The sequence below is a fragment of the Gracilinanus agilis genome, chromosome 1 (genome assembly GCF_016433145.1).
Source record: "Gracilinanus agilis isolate LMUSP501 chromosome 1, AgileGrace, whole genome shotgun sequence".
NCBI lineage: Eukaryota > Metazoa > Chordata > Mammalia > Didelphimorphia > Didelphidae > Gracilinanus > Gracilinanus agilis.
In genome coordinates, this window is record NC_058130.1 from 736,407,964 (window position 1) to 736,425,807 (window position 17,844).

A 17,844-nucleotide genomic window follows, 5' to 3' on the forward strand; every position below is an offset into this window, starting at 1 on the left:
ATCAAAGTTTTGAAATGGAAACCCCATAGGATTTCAAAGATTTTGGTGGTAACTCACCTACTCTATCATTATTAAAATGGCTCATGAAATTACAAACTCCACTCAACAGAAAACAAAACAAAAAACAAAACAAAACAAAAAAAAAAACAAAAAAGCTTCCTTCTGTGCTGCCTGTCAATCTTTAGGAAGTGTGGTGGTCTGTAGCCTGAAGGAGCCAGCAGCAGAGCCACAGGGAACATAGATGCTGTATCCTACAGGTCAAACCACACTGGGTTTGACCAGAACAGTTTTATCCAGTGCATTGGCATTTGGTTCATGGAAAAGGGTTTGGGAGAGAAAAGGAAGATGTCCGTACCATCTTACTCTCACATAAATGTTACAGAAGCATATAGAAACAAAATGATGCTGCACCTGATATGAAACCAAACAACTTGAATAATGTCCATTTCAATGTCCAAATCTGACACTGTGCTGAATCTAAACCAAGCATTTTCAACATAGAATATGCAAATAACTACAGGTGCTTAGCCATAAGCAGACACCACAGGTCTTTGGGTCCTAGGCTTTCCCAGCACTGATAGCAAGTGCAAACCAACAAACATTAAATAAGGCACCTGCCTTTAGAACAGGAAAATCTCATTTTCTGGGAGCAGAGAAGGCTTAACCAGACCCAATAACAACTACATAAAAGCAATCTAGATCTGCTTTAATAGTGTACTTGTTAGATGGTAGAAAGGACAATGATGCCCTTGGGTGGGAAATCAGAATGAAAGAACTTCCTAGTAGAGGTAGAATTAGCACACAGAAAACCCTCTCTGGAGGGGACATGGTATTTTACAATGAGGAATCAATTTAAGGCAAAGCTGCAGGGGTAGAATCAACAATGACAACTTAATTTTTTAAAAATTACCACAAACTAAGTCTTGTTTAGCAGATAATTACCGGGAGGTCTAATTCATTAGCAACAGGGAAACCAGAAGCTAAAAGATAACTAAATCAAATAAAATATCTCAAATATTTGAAAAATTATGCTTTCTAATTTAATACTGTCTACTCAATTCTTTTCTTCAAGTTATTTTAAATAAGGAAGCTTTCGAAAATAGGAACTTCCAAAAATAAGTAGAGTCTTCATTTTTTTTTCAAGAGGAGTAGGATTAAACTGTTTAAGCAAAGTTTGGGAAAAGGATCCCTTTAGCAACATGACATTTTAAAAGTGAGCTCTCTCTTTTAAGAACAATCCTGATGACCTGGTTCAGGCTAAGCTAATCTACAAAATGTCTCTAGCAAAGCAGAGTGACTAGAACAACTGTCAGAACTGTGGATTGCTTTCCAGAAGTAATACATCAATGGCTAAAACTGTCCACACTCCTGCAAATGTTCCTGAAGAAAGGCCTGGGACCTGTGTTGACAAGTGTGTTCAAAACCATGGGGGTCCCAAATACCACAAAAATGTCAGGTGACAGATGCAAGCCCAAGTATCTCCATATTTTGCCATTCTGAAGAGCCAAGCTGAATCAAAGGAAAAGAGAATAGAGATGCTGGCAAAGATGCCATCATCATTTGCAAAGTGTATGATTTAGGGTAGAATTCTCTTAAGAAGTCAAGCACTAGTCAAAGCTGGTAGCAAACTGTATATATATGCTGGCTTTCAAAGCAAGATTCAGAACCACAAATCATGTCTTCATTCAGAAGACTTAAGAGAAAGGCTTTGAATGCTGCCATGACCAAAAAAAGTATTATTTTCTCATAGAAGACACTGACTCAAAATATAAAAATTCTCCACAGCAAGACCACAGTGACTACCTTTCCATTTACTCCAGCAAATAGGCACTGTTTCTAGACCAGAATAGAAGCTACACTTTTCCCACCCTCCCCCCTACCCCTCCCCCCATTTAAAACAAAGTAAATGGAGCAGAGACCACAAACCCTTGTCATTAAAAGTGGCTACATTCCTCTGGAGTTTGTTACTTCTGAGAGTAAGATGGGTCCTGGGCAGTGTCCAGCTAGCTCTCAAGGCCAAGCCTTGGTACCAGTCTTTTATCATGTGTAAAAAATTAAAAAGAAAAAAAAAGAAAAAAAAAAAGGAAACCTCTTAAAAGTTGTGAAGCAAATACAAACAAGTACTGAGGACTCAATATTTTGGAAGCGCTAGGTGAATGGAAAGCACTTTTGAGGCCAACCATCCAGATGCTTCTGAAAATAGTGAACTGTATTAGGAGAGGGTGATACCTATTGCCTAATTTATCCTTTTAAAAAAATAAATAAATCAGTAATTCCATTATATCAATAACTAAAAAACATCATCTTTACATAGTTCCATCTCATGTCATAGTTATAAATTGCTGGTCCTAAGTCATCCCATTTTTTTTGTCTCTCTCTGTACATTAGTTATATAAAAATCAGATCAGGTTCTTGAAACAGCTTCTCGGAGTCCTCCTCCTTCATGCTACCAGCCTACCTGCCTGATGTGGCCTCTTTCTAACTCTACCTACCAACACCTGTAGGTTTACAAAAGAATCAAGTCTGTGATGATACAGTTTATACTGCCACCACAGATATGTCAAGGCTTTTTATTGAGGTCAGTAAACTCCTTAAGACCTGACAATTCTCCCTGAATGTTGGACTTTCTGTACAATACCTATCCAAAACAAAAGAAAATTGAAAATAAAAAACAAAACAAAATTTGAGCAAAACAAAATCAAATTTAATGGTCTTAAATGCAAAAGTAAAAACAAACAAAAAACACAAAAAAGCAAAAGAAAATTTAACAGAAACAGAACAACCCAAAATAGTCAAGGCAGCATGAAGAAAACTTTGGGGGTTAATCTTTAAAACTACAAATTAAAGTCTTCTTGTTAATAGATAACTGGCAAGAAATAAGTACTTTTCTGCTGAGTGTTCATATGAAAGCAAATTTTCAAAACAAAACTCTACTAAGATAGGATAAAAGAATCTAGCGCTCAAGAAGGGATGCGAGAAATACAATGCTCAAATGTTTATGTGTTATTACAAAATAGAGCTATCCTTGCGAATTTAAACTATATTGAATGATCTTTGAAACTGCAAAGTTCTCTCAAAAGATAATGTACCAGGATGTACTGCACCAGGCATATGCTATTTGGACAAAAGATTCAGGATGTCAAAGGAGCAACATATGTTCACACTGTTTTGGAGATTAAATTTGACTCTGGAATCTTCTTGGAGTTTCTTTGAAACTCTTTGGTCCATTCCTACTCAAACTTGGGCTTCTGAAAAATCTTTGTACTTTAATTTTGACAGCTTGGCCACGGCTCAGCGTGCAACTTACCTCCCCAATGGTGTTAAAAGTCAGGCAGGCATGCTACTACTTACAAGACCACTTAAAAAAAAGAAACCAAAAAAATGAAGATTAAGTCAACAGAAAAGTGGCAATGAAAATTGCTTTGGAAAGCAATTTACTGTCAACTAAGGCGTCAATCATTTTAAATGCTTAAGCTATTGAGAAAAAGCACACTCAGCGTCAGTCTAACATCTTTAGTTTAACAACTAAGAAGAAAAAGAATTGTTTTTCCAGTTTGTGGAAACACTAAATAAAACAAATGTTAGACAGTCTTATAAGTTAAAGCATGCTTCAATTTTACCACCATCCAGAGGGGCTGGTTAGTTAATGCAGTCTACTAAGATTTCTGTTTCATATATATTTTAAAGGAAATAACTTAAGAAACTTAAAATTGGTCTAACATTGTGGGATCTCAAACATTTGAACATGTCAGTTGCATCCCAGAGTATAAAAAACCTTTTCACTTCTCATTTAGACTAAGACAAACACGTGAAAATTGGCGCAAATGAGTTTTACACTAACAAAAAAATGCTTCAACTGGTGTCACTCTGAGTGAGCTATTCCGTACCAAACAGCGGGAGCGAGTTATTTGTGGGCCTTGTTGGTTTTGAAGGAAACCTGCAAGATTTTGTCCCCCAGGCGGTAGCCATTGAGACTTGCTATGGCCATGGCGGCTTCTTCATAGTTTGTCATGGTCACAAAACCAAAACCTTTGCACTTGTTGGTGTTGAAATCGCGAATAACTTTCACATTGGTAACCGCACCAAAGGGGCCAAACATCTGCCAGAGGATTCCCTCATCAGCATCTTGACCAAGGTTGTAGATGAAGATGCACCAGCCAGAAGATGCGTTTCCTGGGACATTTACACCAGAAAGCCCAGTCATGTGATCTACACCCATAGGGGAGAACCTAGCAAATAAAAAGCACAATATTCATGTAAAATTTCAATTCAATCAAATGAATCAACATGGAAGAAAAAACAACTGAAGATAGATAACAAAAACTCTCAAACATGAATGCCAAACCACCAATGGAGGCAGTTTCTGGGCCCCTTTCCTCACATTCCCTCTTACCCCAAACAAAAAAAAAAAAAAAAAAAAAAAAGTAACAGCAGTATGACTACTCAATACTACTGGTGGTGAAGATGGAAACTTAAGCATCATCAGGGCACAACAGCAACTCACATACTTAAACTAAGAAGTGTTAGGCAATGAGCAGGGGTCACAAAAGATGGTGAAATTGCTGACCTCATTTATTCAAGACTGAAATGGAGACACACTGATCACTTTGGAAAGGAAAATCTGGGGCCATAAAATGATTTCTCCTCCCAAAGTAAGTCATTTTTGCTTTCTCTAGTACTAGACTTTACCCTAGCTTTCCACATCATTAAGATGTTGGAGCTTTTATCATTCCCCTGTGGGTTCCTTGAATCTAGTAGATCTTACTATTCTCTAGAAACTCTTTTCTGATACCATTAGGAACTCTCTTAATGGAAAGAAAGAATGGGGAGATCAGTTTACTTTTGCTCCTTTCCCCCTATTATAACTGTTCTTTCCTTTAGATTCTTTAGAAGATCACTGGAAAAGAGCTCTAGGGCATCTCTGCTGAAAGCACCCCTTCTCCTGAAGGATCTATGGCACCAGCCAGGATAACTGGATAACATAGCACAGGGCAATCTTCAATGAGCTGAAGTGATCAAGATGTACCTGCCTGTAAAATAGAACAACAGACCAGGTAATTCAACTGAGGTCTTTATGATTCAAATGATTTATCCCACTGGGACCTGAGATATAGTGAACAGCAATGTCACTGGTTGAGATCCCACATCATTAGTAGCTAGGCATCCTTTTCCAAAATGATACTTCTACAGATAATTACTTATAGAAGTATAGATCACAGGATCCATTCTACCCAAGGGATGTCTTACAATTTTAAAAGATCCAGTCTTAGAAAAAGCTAAAGACTGTTGAAGCATGAAATAGAATTGGTATAAAACTTGAGATACACTCTGAAGATGCTTATTACATCTGCTTGTCTAAATGAGTTCAAAGACTAGATCCAGACTCTAATGAGTAGTAATAAGCAGATCCCATTTGCTTGTCCAGGTATGGAACATGATATGCCTTGAAAGGCCATTAAACATTATTGTCTGATATGGGTGGATAAGACAGTAGAGGAATGAAATGTCTTTTTCGGATCAAAAGGCCATTATTATCTTTATGCTACTTCTAGGCAGTACATTTTTCAAAGAGGTCTATTTTTTAGTAGATGGAGAAGCTGAGAGATATATAAAATGGCCATAAGTTTTAAACTTTAAGACAGTTGCTTAGCCCTGCTGACCTAAACATTTGAGTTGGTATGATAACTTACTAGGACTCTCCCTTAAGGAATTTCAAGGCTATCTGGGACAGCAATTAACTAATGCCCATCATGATTGGGTAAAGGTGTCCAAGTACCAGATATACAAACTTTGCTAAGATGCTTAAAAAAAACAACAACAACTAAAAACGAGGTCCTATATTTCAGAAAAACCTCTGCTTTGTAAAATATTCCCACAAGCCCTGTTTCCCCACTCAATCTGGGGATAACTCCTAATATGAATAAAATAAAATGGATCTAACATTTTATATCACTTTTGCCACACTGAAAAATACCTCTGAGCTGCTATTTCAGTCATATTTTATTTACATTTTTGTGATCTGAAATTCTGGTCAGTGGATTTCTATTTTACCAATTATAGCTGATTAATTTTCCCTCAAAAGTCATAAACAAATTACCTATTTCCTATTTTTTCCAATGTAAACATGAAGATTCAGATATACTTCTTACTCATGAGGGCTTTTTCCTGGAGCAATCACCACACTGAATACTGAACTTTGCTATTTCATGCTCTCTTCCGTCTTTGTTTTCATATGTTCCTTGGTAACTAACCCTTTCCTCTTTTATCTTTGCTTACTCTTCCCTCTTTTCCCTTTCCATTCTTACATTTTAGGGGTTTGTTTTTTTTTGCTATTCTTTCTAGCTACTCTAGCTTTTTGCTACTCTATGAAATCTTAGTCCTTCTCTCTTTTCCTTCTATTCCTTCCTCTCTCTCCTGGGATAAAAGTCCCTATTATTCTCTTATTCTTTAGCTCCATTACCTGATTGTTTAATCTACTTAGCAGTCACTCGCTACACTCACCACCAATCAAGAGAGGTAATATGACTTAGTGGAAAGAATACTGTTGCCCTTGGAGCCAGAAGTCCTGGGTTTAATTTCTACTTCTGACATTGCTTAGCTATGAGACCCCAGGGACAAAGTCTATTCATTTGTAAAATGGTGATAATAATCCATCTAACTCTCTATATTCCTTATACAAGATGGATGTGAGGAAAGCACTTTGCAAATCTGAAAAGTGCCAGAGAACTGGGAGCTGTGAGAGCTGCATTATGATTTTCAAAGAGTATCCAGTTCACTTTTCAATAAGAGAAAAAAAAAAAAGACCCTTCAATGATCTGCCTTCAAATTAGCAAAGCCATATAAGAGAAGTCAGATAATTCATTTGCAGCATAGGATAATTAATGGGAGGTATGGAGTACTAAACTTTCATCAGGCCTTGGAAAACAAATTTCACCTGTGGGATTGAACAAATCCTTCTGACCTGATTTCTCAAACACAAAGATGAGGATATCTGATGAGAAACGTACTTCTGGTATTTACAGTCATGAAGAAAAATCCTCAGCCCGCTAGGGAGATCAGTCAACATGCCATTTCTGTTTAACAGAAAAACAGGCTCAGAAAGTTGTGACCCGCCTCAGGGTGGGCAGCAAGGCAGCAGCAGCAAAGCCAACTTTGAAATTCCAAGTCAGTGACTCCCAGTTCTGCATCTACTCCATTGTAGATTACCTTACAGGGACAGCCTCCTAACAAGTGGGACCAATATTATTGGGGTATTTTCAAGCTGGAAAAAACCAGGGTCCTTGCATCTATTATTGCTCACTTTTGGAAAAGGAGTTTTAGAATAGAGCATATAAAAGACAGGTTTGCCCTAGAACTGCTGGTCAAAATCTAGAGGTTTGTTTGGAAAACACAATCCCATCCAACTGCGCCTGCTGATTTCTCTGTGGGTGGGCTGCTTCAGCTTATTCTTTTAGTCTCATGTAACTAGAGACCCTGAGTTCAAGTACTTAATGGTTCACTCTATGTAGCAGGGATCTTGCCTGTTTCACACCCCTCCCCACCACCCCCGCCCTTTGATTCCAGCTCAAGAAGACACCACTATGGAAATCAGCGTTTTCATAAAGATACATTTTTGGTTTGGGGGGGGAGGGAAGGATTCCAATACAACATATTAGTTTTGAAGAGTTTCATCTTAGCAATAGTTCTCATATAACTGATGCACACACCAGGACAAAGCTATTTATAGCTTTAAAAATGCAGCTCTGGTCCTAAATGGAAATGGATTGGGTAAGAGTGACAGCAGAGACCTGAAGTGAATTAGTCCTCCTGACCCACCTGAATCTTTGTGCCTGATGATGAACTGGCCCTCCAAATCGTCTAGCTGGTGAGTGATACAGCTGAGAGAGCAGTGCCACATTTTTATTCTGGTTAGGGTTGGCTGCAAACTTCACTGTTATGGGTTCGGAAGAACCTGGGGGTTTATGGCCATTGAAACTGGTAATTGCCTCTTCTGCTTCTGATCTTTTGTCAAACCGGATAAATGCAACCCCTCTGGACAAACCTTTTTAACAAATCAATAAAAATGCAGTTAGGGAAAAAAATGCATGCACTTTTGACATTGAAAAACAAAAGTTAAACTCTTCCACAACCTAACTCAATTATATTGCTATTTTAGTAGATGGAATAAATTAACATTAGACCTAAATATGAAAACAAAATAACTCATTTTTCACAAACAACACACAAAATGACTCTTAGCCTTAATAATAGAATAGAATGTTGGCATTCGGTCTAAATGACTACACTAAAGTCTAGGAAGCATAGTGCCAAATCACATTTCTTAGGAACAAAAAATATTTCAAACTAGTTGACAAAATGTCTTATTCAATTCAAAAGCAGTATGAAAAAGGATAAACTAAGAGACATTCTTATTGTTTATCCTGAGACAAAGCCCACAAAAGCAGCTTTAAAGCTCAAAGATTATCTTAAAAGAAATTTCAAATTAAAACATTTAATACCTATCAGTGCATACACATACAATTGAACACATACTCAATCAATACCCAAGAGATAACAGCTGGGAATGAAAAAAATAAATATTTATACCTCTTGATAGGCTTTGTAGACTCCATAAATCAAGCCAACAAAGTATCTCCCTCTATTTCCCAGTCTCCCCAGTCCAAATAAAAAACATATTGCACAAGTAAGGACAAAACAGCTTTCTGGAAACAAACCCCTTGCTTGTGGTTACCTGAAAATGGACCCTTCAAGAGAAGATGGGCTTATGTACACAATCTGGCCCATGCAGGATGGCTTTTTTGCCTCCCCAACAACTAAAACAGGTTATCACTACCTTGAATTATGCTTCAATTTGGAGTTGCTTTCAAATAACAACTGTATTCTCTGCTTTTGAACATAAATTCCCACCAACCATCACCCTCAATACTTCCCATTCACGGTGAGAAATAGAGAACATTGTTTCTTGAGAACTAAACATGGAATTTGTTTTCTTTTTGGCTCATCCTCCTATTTCATCTACACTAAGATCAAGACCAGATGACTTCTGCACAAAAGTTTCTTCCTTCTAGATGAAGAACTGTAGTGTTGGAGAAAACAGGCACAAAGCCCATTTACTCAACTGAAGTACTAGTTCATTCCTGCTGCAGTAATGGTCAAAGGTTCATGCTAACACAAGCAGAAAGCTGAGATGTTTCAAAGACACAATTATTGAACCAAGTCTGTGCTATTCTGGAAGCCAGTATCTATCACTCCTAGTAAGTAATACTAGTAGAGCAAGTGAAATTGATAGTCTTCATGGACTTCAACACAGTTACACCTTTTTTTATCAGGCATTCTTGTGAAACTAGAAATTCTACATTATGAATTTTCCAGATGACCCAAACTCAATCATTTAAGGTTTAAATTTTTTCATATTAATCACTATTGATGTTAGTCTTCTTGAATCTATCACATAGTTCCCTGACTGTTTTTAGCAATAGGTCACCATTTCTTGGATTAGCTAGGGAAGAGGTGTGTATCTTTGTTCTCAGGTGGCTGCTCAGCTGGAACCACAGTTCTATAAGAAGGTAGGCTGCACTAGAAATGCCCTCAGAGCCAAGTGAGGCAACTAAGATTACTGCCCTCCCTCTTTCTTCTACAACAAATGGTCCCAGACTGCTGTACTTCTTGACTTCCTGTCTGCTTTTTAAAGTCTTTTTGTCTTCTCCTTAGCTGTCAATTACCCCTTTCATGCTTCTTTCATAGTGTGCTTCTGGCAGCAGTCTTTATTCCTTTTACCCTCTCCCATACACTTCAAACATACTCATCTCTCAACCCTTTATGGGACAAAAAATTAGATCACCAATCTAATCAGAACTGCCTTTCTTGAGGTAACTACTAAAATCAATGCCATCTGTTTGGTCAGTTATTCAATCCATGATTATTGTGCCTTACTTTATCCACATCCATGTGAACATATCAAAGGATACTAATCTACCTCACATCTCTCTAGGCTGGTGGTATCCCAGACCACAATCCCATATTCTCTAATCTGTTCATAAAACTATCCAAATCCATCACCTCTCAAGAATCATCAGAATTCCTTCTATACTTCCCCAAAGACCACCTGCCCTATTCCTATAATTAAACAGTTTCTGAAACCTGGTTCTCCCTACAGTTTTCCATATTGATCAGTTAGCTTCTTCTTGCCTAATGAGTCAGTTGTCCCTGACTTCTACTGCCATGAATTTTTTATCTTCCACTCCTAAATTGCCTTCATATTTGATCTTTAACTAACTTAAATGCCTTATAGTCCATCCATAGTTTAAGAGTTCTGTTCAGCCATCTACATGTCCTAAAAATGAATGTCTAGGACTTAAATTCCTAAAGGGCAAGAAGTAGTACAATGTCAAGCTTAGCACTATGAAAACAGGTACTTAGGACTGTCTGATGATAAAAGGGTAAGAGTATTCTAAGTGAGGAAATAGTAAATATAAAGACAATAAGTGTCAGAGAGAAAACAGACAAAACTGAGTAAAGAATCCAGGCAGAGGAATAATATATTTACTGAGATATAAAGGTACGGTAAAAAAAAATGAGTAAGATTATTAAATCATAAGACTAGAAAGGAGAGTTTGGATTTGATAGAGAGATCTTGCAGGCATATTCTTAAAGTTGGAATTCTGGTCATTTTTGAGTGTAGGGTAGGTAAATTAGGGTAGTTGAGGAGCAGATTAGACCAAGGGGTTGTGATCTAAGAATACCACCAGTCTGGAGATCTGACGCTCAATAGCATCCTTTGATAAGAAGTCAAGAGGGGACAGGTAGGTATCTCAGTGGATAAAGCATCAGGCCTGGAGATAGGCCTCAGACACTTCCCAGTTGCATGACCATGGGCACGTGACTTAACCCCAATTACCTAGCCCTACTAACTTGGAACCCAAACTTAATAACAATTCTAAGACAGAAGGTAAGACTTTATTTTTTAAAAAGTCAAGGGCATTTTCCTTTTAAAGTATAGCTGATATGGCAGATAACCTTACACATAAATATGCTGAAAACCAAAAGGAGTAACCCAAGTGTGAAGACAGTAGCTAATAATTTTTTATTGCTCCCTCTGGGCATCCTTCCTCACCTCCAAAAAGCTTTCCCATCTCTCAAACTTAAAAGGCAGTGAAGAATAAGTCTTTTCCACTGAATAATTTTTAGTACAATTTGCCTCATGTTAAGGAGTGCTTAAATGGAGACTATTTAATTATACTCATAATTTTCTTTTAAACAATTGTATCTTCCAGAGAAAAAACAGCTTTCTTAAATATTGAGCAATGGATAGAAATGAAGACTTAGTTTCACTATTAGTATACTACTTTAGTTATTAAGTGCATACATACATGAAAAGGAAAGTCTACAAACTCTAGGGGAATATTCAGTTTCCTCATCCTAACTCATATTGCTCCAATTCCCTACAAAGGATTCTGAAAGAGGAACATGAGTAAATCAAAACAAATTCCTTGGCTATATACAAAAACACTTGTGTCTCATACTGTACCTTATTATTTATTGCCTCTCTGTTAGGAGGTATAGAGCATATAAACATATATATAAGCATATAAATATCATCAGTTCTCTGGAATCTTGGATAGTCATTATATTGATTACAGTTCTTATAGTTTTCAAAGTTGTTTGTCTTTATAGTGTTGTTGCTATTGTATAATTTATTCCTCATTCTGTTTATTTCATTCTTCATCGGTTTATAAAAGAATTCCCAATTGCTAGTTTTTATAGAGGTTATATTATAAACTGTCCTGATTCTTATTTCTCTCTGTTATCAACTTGTACAAATTTTTATATAATTTGAAATAATTTTTTCATTTCTTACAATAGTATTCCATCATATTCATTTACTACGACTTACTCGAACCCTACCTGAATAGAAGGGAATCTCTTTAATTTCAAGTTTTTTGATGTCACAAAAATAGGTACTCTTTATTGGCCCTTTTCCTTTTCTTTGATCTCTATTGAGTACGGGACTAGCAGTAGTATAGCTGGGTCAAAAGGCATATACTGTTTTAGTAACTTCTTGTATATGATCCCAAATTGCTTTCCAGAAAGGTGTGTAGCCTATCACAGGTCCAATAATAGAGTATCAATATCCCTGTTTTCCCACAACCCCACAATTTTTATCATTTTTCTTTCTTTTTTTTTGTCATCTTTGCCAATTTGACAGGTATAAGATAGAATCTCAAAGTACTTTAACTTGTATTTCTCTAATTACCAGTGATTTGAAACAGTTTTTCATTTGGAGATTGATAACCTGAGTTTCTTCCCAGGAGAAATGCCTACACATATCTTTAAACCAGTTTTTATCAATTAGGGAATGGCTCTTATTCTTATAAATTTAAATCAGTTCTTTATATATCTTGGAAATAAGCCCTTTGTCAGAGAAACTTTGCTGTATTTTTATTATAAGTTTTATTTTTTCTTTTCCCTTTTTTCAGTGGGATGGGGATAAGAGAGAGAAAATATGCTTCTTTAATTTTCTTAAAACATTTTTTTGGCAGTGCTACAGATATGAAATGTTCTATAGATGTGGAATGTTATATACAATTTCAGATGAGGTCGTTGTCAGTTTTACTTAAGAACAAGATATCTCTCAAAGACTGGAGAAAATCTGAAAATGTAATGTAAAAAAATACATCAATAAAACTTAAAAAAAAAAAAAAAGAAACATGAGATCAAACTTTAAATGATCCTATGGAAGATTTTTCATATAGCCACTCAGAAAAAACTCTCTTTCACCAAGGTACAAATTAGATTTTCTTTGAAACTCAGTCACAATACATGAAATGGTTAGAATGAAGAGATGCCTCACTCTTCCCAGAAAATACTTCCAAACTTCCCTAGCCAGAAAATTCATTTCTCCACAGAATATTAAAAGTACCAAAGAGGGGAGCCAGGAGATACTCACCTTGTACTGGAAACTTTTCTCATTAGATTCATGACTATTTAAGCAGAAGTAAAAACTATCCAAATATTCAAAATCACTCATCCCACAGAACAACACCAACTGCATGAGAACTCTTCTAATTTTGAAAACTTTGTTAACAATTATAAAATTAAAGCCAATACCATTAATGTGCCCCTGGAAAAAAATATCAGGGAACAAACTCATTCTCTAAGATAAATATTAAGAAACAAATCTTTTAATACAAAAAGATCATTAAAAACATACATGTAGTTTTTCAACCTATTTGTATTGTTTGAAATTACATCACAAATCAGGATTGTATTAGGTTTTCTTGACAATTTGGAAGAGAACTTTAACTGAAGATGAAAAAAATTCTGGAAAGACAAATTTTGCATTATTTCTTTCATTAACTAGAGATAAACCTACTCATGAATAAGAGAGTATTATTTTAGAGTTAAACTCTATTAGTTTAGAATTAAAAATGCCAAATTACATGAACCTGTAAATCATATATTATATACATTACTGTAAAGGACTATATAGTGAAAATTCCATCAATTCTGGCTATTAGGATTTCTCAAGATAATTTCCCAAATTATAAATCTTTTAATATTAAGAAGCATTTTACACAAAAGCATCCAAGACAAAACTTTAGCTTCCAACTGAAATGTTTTTAAACATCCACTTCCTCCAATACCCTTCTTTCTCACTTAATCTATGATAGAGAATAAACATTCTCTTCATCTATCAGTAGTAAGATTTCTGGCCACCTTAGTAGTAAAAGGTCCTACAGTGTATCATTTACAATTTACCAGTACCTGGGGACAACCAGCCAGGCCCAATTTCCCCTCCAACCACAATCTCCTTCAGAGTTACAAGGGGTAAAAGTAGGTTCAGAAATGATCTATTCTACCTTGCCCGTCATCTCTTAAGTTTTATGTACATGGTTGTTTCCTTTAAAAAAGAAATTATTAAAGTGAAAAACTTAAAAAAAAAGGAGAGAAGGAAGAACTAGAACAAAGAAAATAGGAGGTTCTGATGATGCCTTCTAATACTATAGCATGGCTATGGTATTATTCATGTATGGAATATGGATATAGATTATTCACCAGAAACTTTCTTCCCTTCCTCTCTTTCCTTCTATTATTCCAATTAAACTTTTTCACTTTCCTACTATCTTTTTGACCCATCCAATATTCTCTTAAAAAAATGTTAATTCCCAATCCCAAAGATAGAAATGAGAATGTTTTATGTCACCTTGCTAGCAATTGCTGTGTTCACTGCCTTTACTCACTTAAAGTAGCAAAGAGACTAAAAAAAGGCTTTTGACCATATCACTCCACCAAAACTTCTCTCTCAATACCAGTGATCTCTTACCTATTTATCAGTTGTCATATCCAATGGCCTTTTCTCAATCCTCATTCTCCTCAACTCTCTAAACTCTTTGACACTGCTCTTTGACACTGTGACTCACCCCTTCCTCCTTGATACTCTCTGGTTCTAGTTTTTTGGGGACACCAATCTCTCCTGATTCTCCTTCTACCTATCTGACCACTCTTCCTTCTCCTTTGCTGAATCTTCCTTCAGCTCATTCCCCCTAACCCTAAGTTCTGTCCTGGGCTACCTTCTCTTCTCTCTCTATTCAGCTTCACTTGCTGATCTCATCAGTTCCCCTGGATTTAATTACTATCTCATGATTCTTAAATCTACCTATTGTGTTGAATTTCTCTGCTAACCTCGAATCCTGAATCTCTATCTCCCTATTAGACATCCTGAACTGAACATCCAGGAGACATCTTAAAGTGAATATGTCTAAAATGGAACTCATTATCTTTCCCCCTAAACTTCTGCCACAGAGCTAGTCAAGCAGGTCATCCATCCTCTTCCTAAGCATTTCTAAGCCAGACAATTGATAGCCCTACCCTTCTTTTCCTATACAGATTTGATAGGGAAAATTAATGATGTTTCTTCCAAGCCTTCAATATTGAATGGCAGTGAAAAACTGAGGCTCCTGTTTTTTGTACTTTGTCCAGTCTCATGTACTTAAGAAGTCTTAAACCTAGGCATCATCATCCAATAAATTAACTGTCCATCCTATAGAGGAATTAAACATTCATATCATATTTGAAATTTCTGTCTCCCTTAAAAATCTGCCAGGCTTAGGGGAAAAAAAAGCATTGTCAACATAAACCTTAGCAAGCAGTGATTTAGATATCATGTATTGCCTGGCATACCTGTTGTCTGATCCACAAGTACACGGGAGTTGATGATGCGTCCAAATCGTGAAAACATGTCTTCCACATCTTTCTGTGTCATTGTCCTTGGGAGTCCACTAATATACAAATTGGCATCTTTGATAACTTCTGAGCTTGGTCGAGCATAGGATACCTTTAAAACAAAATTAATCTCTTATACTATGGCAGATACATTTATAAATCATTGAATTAATAAGTATCTGGTAGTCAGTTTTCTAGATTGGAAAAACAACAACCTTATGCAGGGTATTAGTCATTATATAATAAAATCTTTGGGAATGAAATTATTTGGTTGAGAAATGACTGCTATTATTTAGCTCTTTAAAAGTACAAAAGTGATTAGGTAAAGTCCTGTCACTAGATTTTTGACACCTCACAGTCAAATTACATGAGCATTTTGTCCAGCTTCCTGAAGCATAGCACACACTCAAAACTACTACCAAAGGTACAGCAGAATACCATATTTGCTGCTCAACATAGATAATATATAGTATACACATAGCTACTTATCAGGCAAAATTATAACCATTTACTGTCCCAAATATTTGAGTGCAACAAAAGATACCACATGCTTTTTAAAGGCTGAGGAATGGTCTATTTTGGCTCTTGCTCAGAGGCACTGTCCCCTTAGAAAAAAAAGGGCAGAACATCTCAAATGAGTGATTCTGTGCAGGTCCGTGCTCAGGATGGAGCCAGATTATGAATAGAGAGAAGGGTAAGGGAGTTTGAATGGCCATATTCTCTCCCTTCTTTATCTTTCTTTCATCCCCACTATTAGCTGCCTAAACTCTTCATGCCAGCAAAACAATGGGGCTATTTGACTGCTTACACAGGATGGGAGATACCAATTATAACTCTCAGTGTTATAGAGGACCACCTGGCCACCTATCCTGGCTCTCTACCTTCCAGAACCCTGTCAGCTGAAATACTAATGCAACCTAAGGCTGTCTGGGCCTTGTCATCTGCCTGCTGCTGTACCCTTAGAACTACAGGGACTTCCCATCCTTCCTACAGCTATAGTTTCTTTTATATGTAGTCTCATTTGTATCCCTAATACATTTAATACAGTGTTTAACACTAAAAAACTATATCAATTAATTTCCTTCCTTTCTTCTTTTCTTCCACTAGACAAAAGTCTGCAATCCAAGGAGCTATGTGTAATATACTAAAAACTGCCAGAACTTTGAGGTAGGCATGAAAGAGTCAGTAGCTAAATTTGTACACGCAATTTGCATTCACAAATAGCTCAGGAGTAGGAAATGAAGAGATGGCTGATGAAGGGTGATCTCCTCAATAAAAATATCTGAGCTTTACTGGTCCTAGATACATTTAAGAAAGATTTACTATGAAGATGTAGAGAGGCCAGGCTCTCCTCTTAGAATAGCATTTATTAATATACATTAATGCTTATATGCAAAAATTCACAGGGCAACTAAATTTTGTGGCTAAAGTATAATTTGGAACCATATGTCACAAATACATTCAGTTCTAGGTTAATGTGTTAACTTAATGTAATTGTTCCACAGACCTCTCCCCTCTTTTGCAGGAATCCACATGGCCTGTCTGTACAGTCACTACTGCTACCATCACCAAGCCTAAGCAGCAGATAAGGTAAAAACTATCTGTATGCTATATAAGCATCCAATAAGATATTGAAGGGGCCCAGAACACCAGGAGAAAAGAGAAGCCACAGACATAACCACAATAACAAATAATAAAGAAAAGCAGTAGTCTAGAACCACAAAGACCTATAAATTCAATAAAGGGGGAAAACAATTTGCAAAATTTGTAGTTGAAATTACAAAGTAACTTATCAAGAAGTATAAAAGTAAATGATGAGGTGTTAATGGGTGGCTTAGAGGTAAAAGGAGGAACGGCTATCTAACAGTAGAGTTTTAAAAGCACAGTATAGTAAAACCAGCATTAAACTGGGAGTCAAAACATCTGAGATCACATTCTAACTATACCTTTCCTTTTAAAGGCCTCATTCATATGTAACGTAAGAGAGCTAAACTAGAGTTTTTTTAAGAACATGTCTTCCTCTGACATGTATTAATAGGATTTTTAATTACAAAGAGATTATGGACATTAGAGAAGATAAGAGAAATAAAAGCACAGAGAGGGGAACTAGGCAAGAGGTCAACATTCAGGGCTGAGGTTGGAAATACTAAGAGAGAAGGCTGCATGTTTATGTTACAGAATCCCAGAATTTTAGAACCGGGAACTCTTTTAGGTCTAACTTGTACTCCTAACTAGTTCATCTAGTGTAAGTAGTACTCTTTAAAAAAAATATTTTTTTAATTCTTTTTCCAATTACATGTAACATTTCTAAAATTCATTAAAAATTTTTAGTTATAAATTATCTCTCTTTAACTTCCTTGCCCCCTCATTGAGAAGACATGCAATTTGATACACATTATACTTGGGCACCCATGCAAAACATATTTCCACATCAGTCACTGCAAAAAACAAACAAAAAAAAAAAAACACCACACGAGTCCTTTGGAATTGTGTTAGATCATTGTTTCCCTAAGAATAACTAAGTTACCTACAGGTAGTCATCCTTAAAATGTTGCTGTTATTATGTACAATGTTCTACTGGTTCTGCTCACTTCACTCTACATCAGGTCATTTAAATCTTTC

General features: G+C 36.2%; 1 protein-coding gene across 3 annotated transcripts in view; it reads right to left on the reverse strand.

Annotated features, from left to right (window-relative positions):
• Positions 1-2,693: 2,693 nt before the first annotated feature.
• ELAVL1 (ELAV like RNA binding protein 1) overlaps positions 2,694-17,844 on the reverse strand; it is a 52,901-nt gene continuing 37,750 nt past the window's right edge. For 2 of the 3 annotated variants that reach the window (XM_044672611.1, XM_044672619.1), the window contains 3 exons: positions 15,181-15,334; positions 7,816-8,041; positions 2,694-4,229 (listed from right to left, as the gene is read on the reverse strand). In XM_044672611.1, coding sequence (XP_044528546.1) covers positions 3,905-4,229; positions 7,816-8,041; positions 15,181-15,334 — 705 coding nt within the window. In that variant the 3' untranslated portion in view covers positions 2,694-3,904. Of the gene's footprint in view, positions 4,230-7,007; positions 7,074-7,815; positions 8,042-15,180; positions 15,335-17,844 lie in introns of all 3 variants that reach the window. The other variant, XM_044672601.1, reaches the window with a different exon arrangement.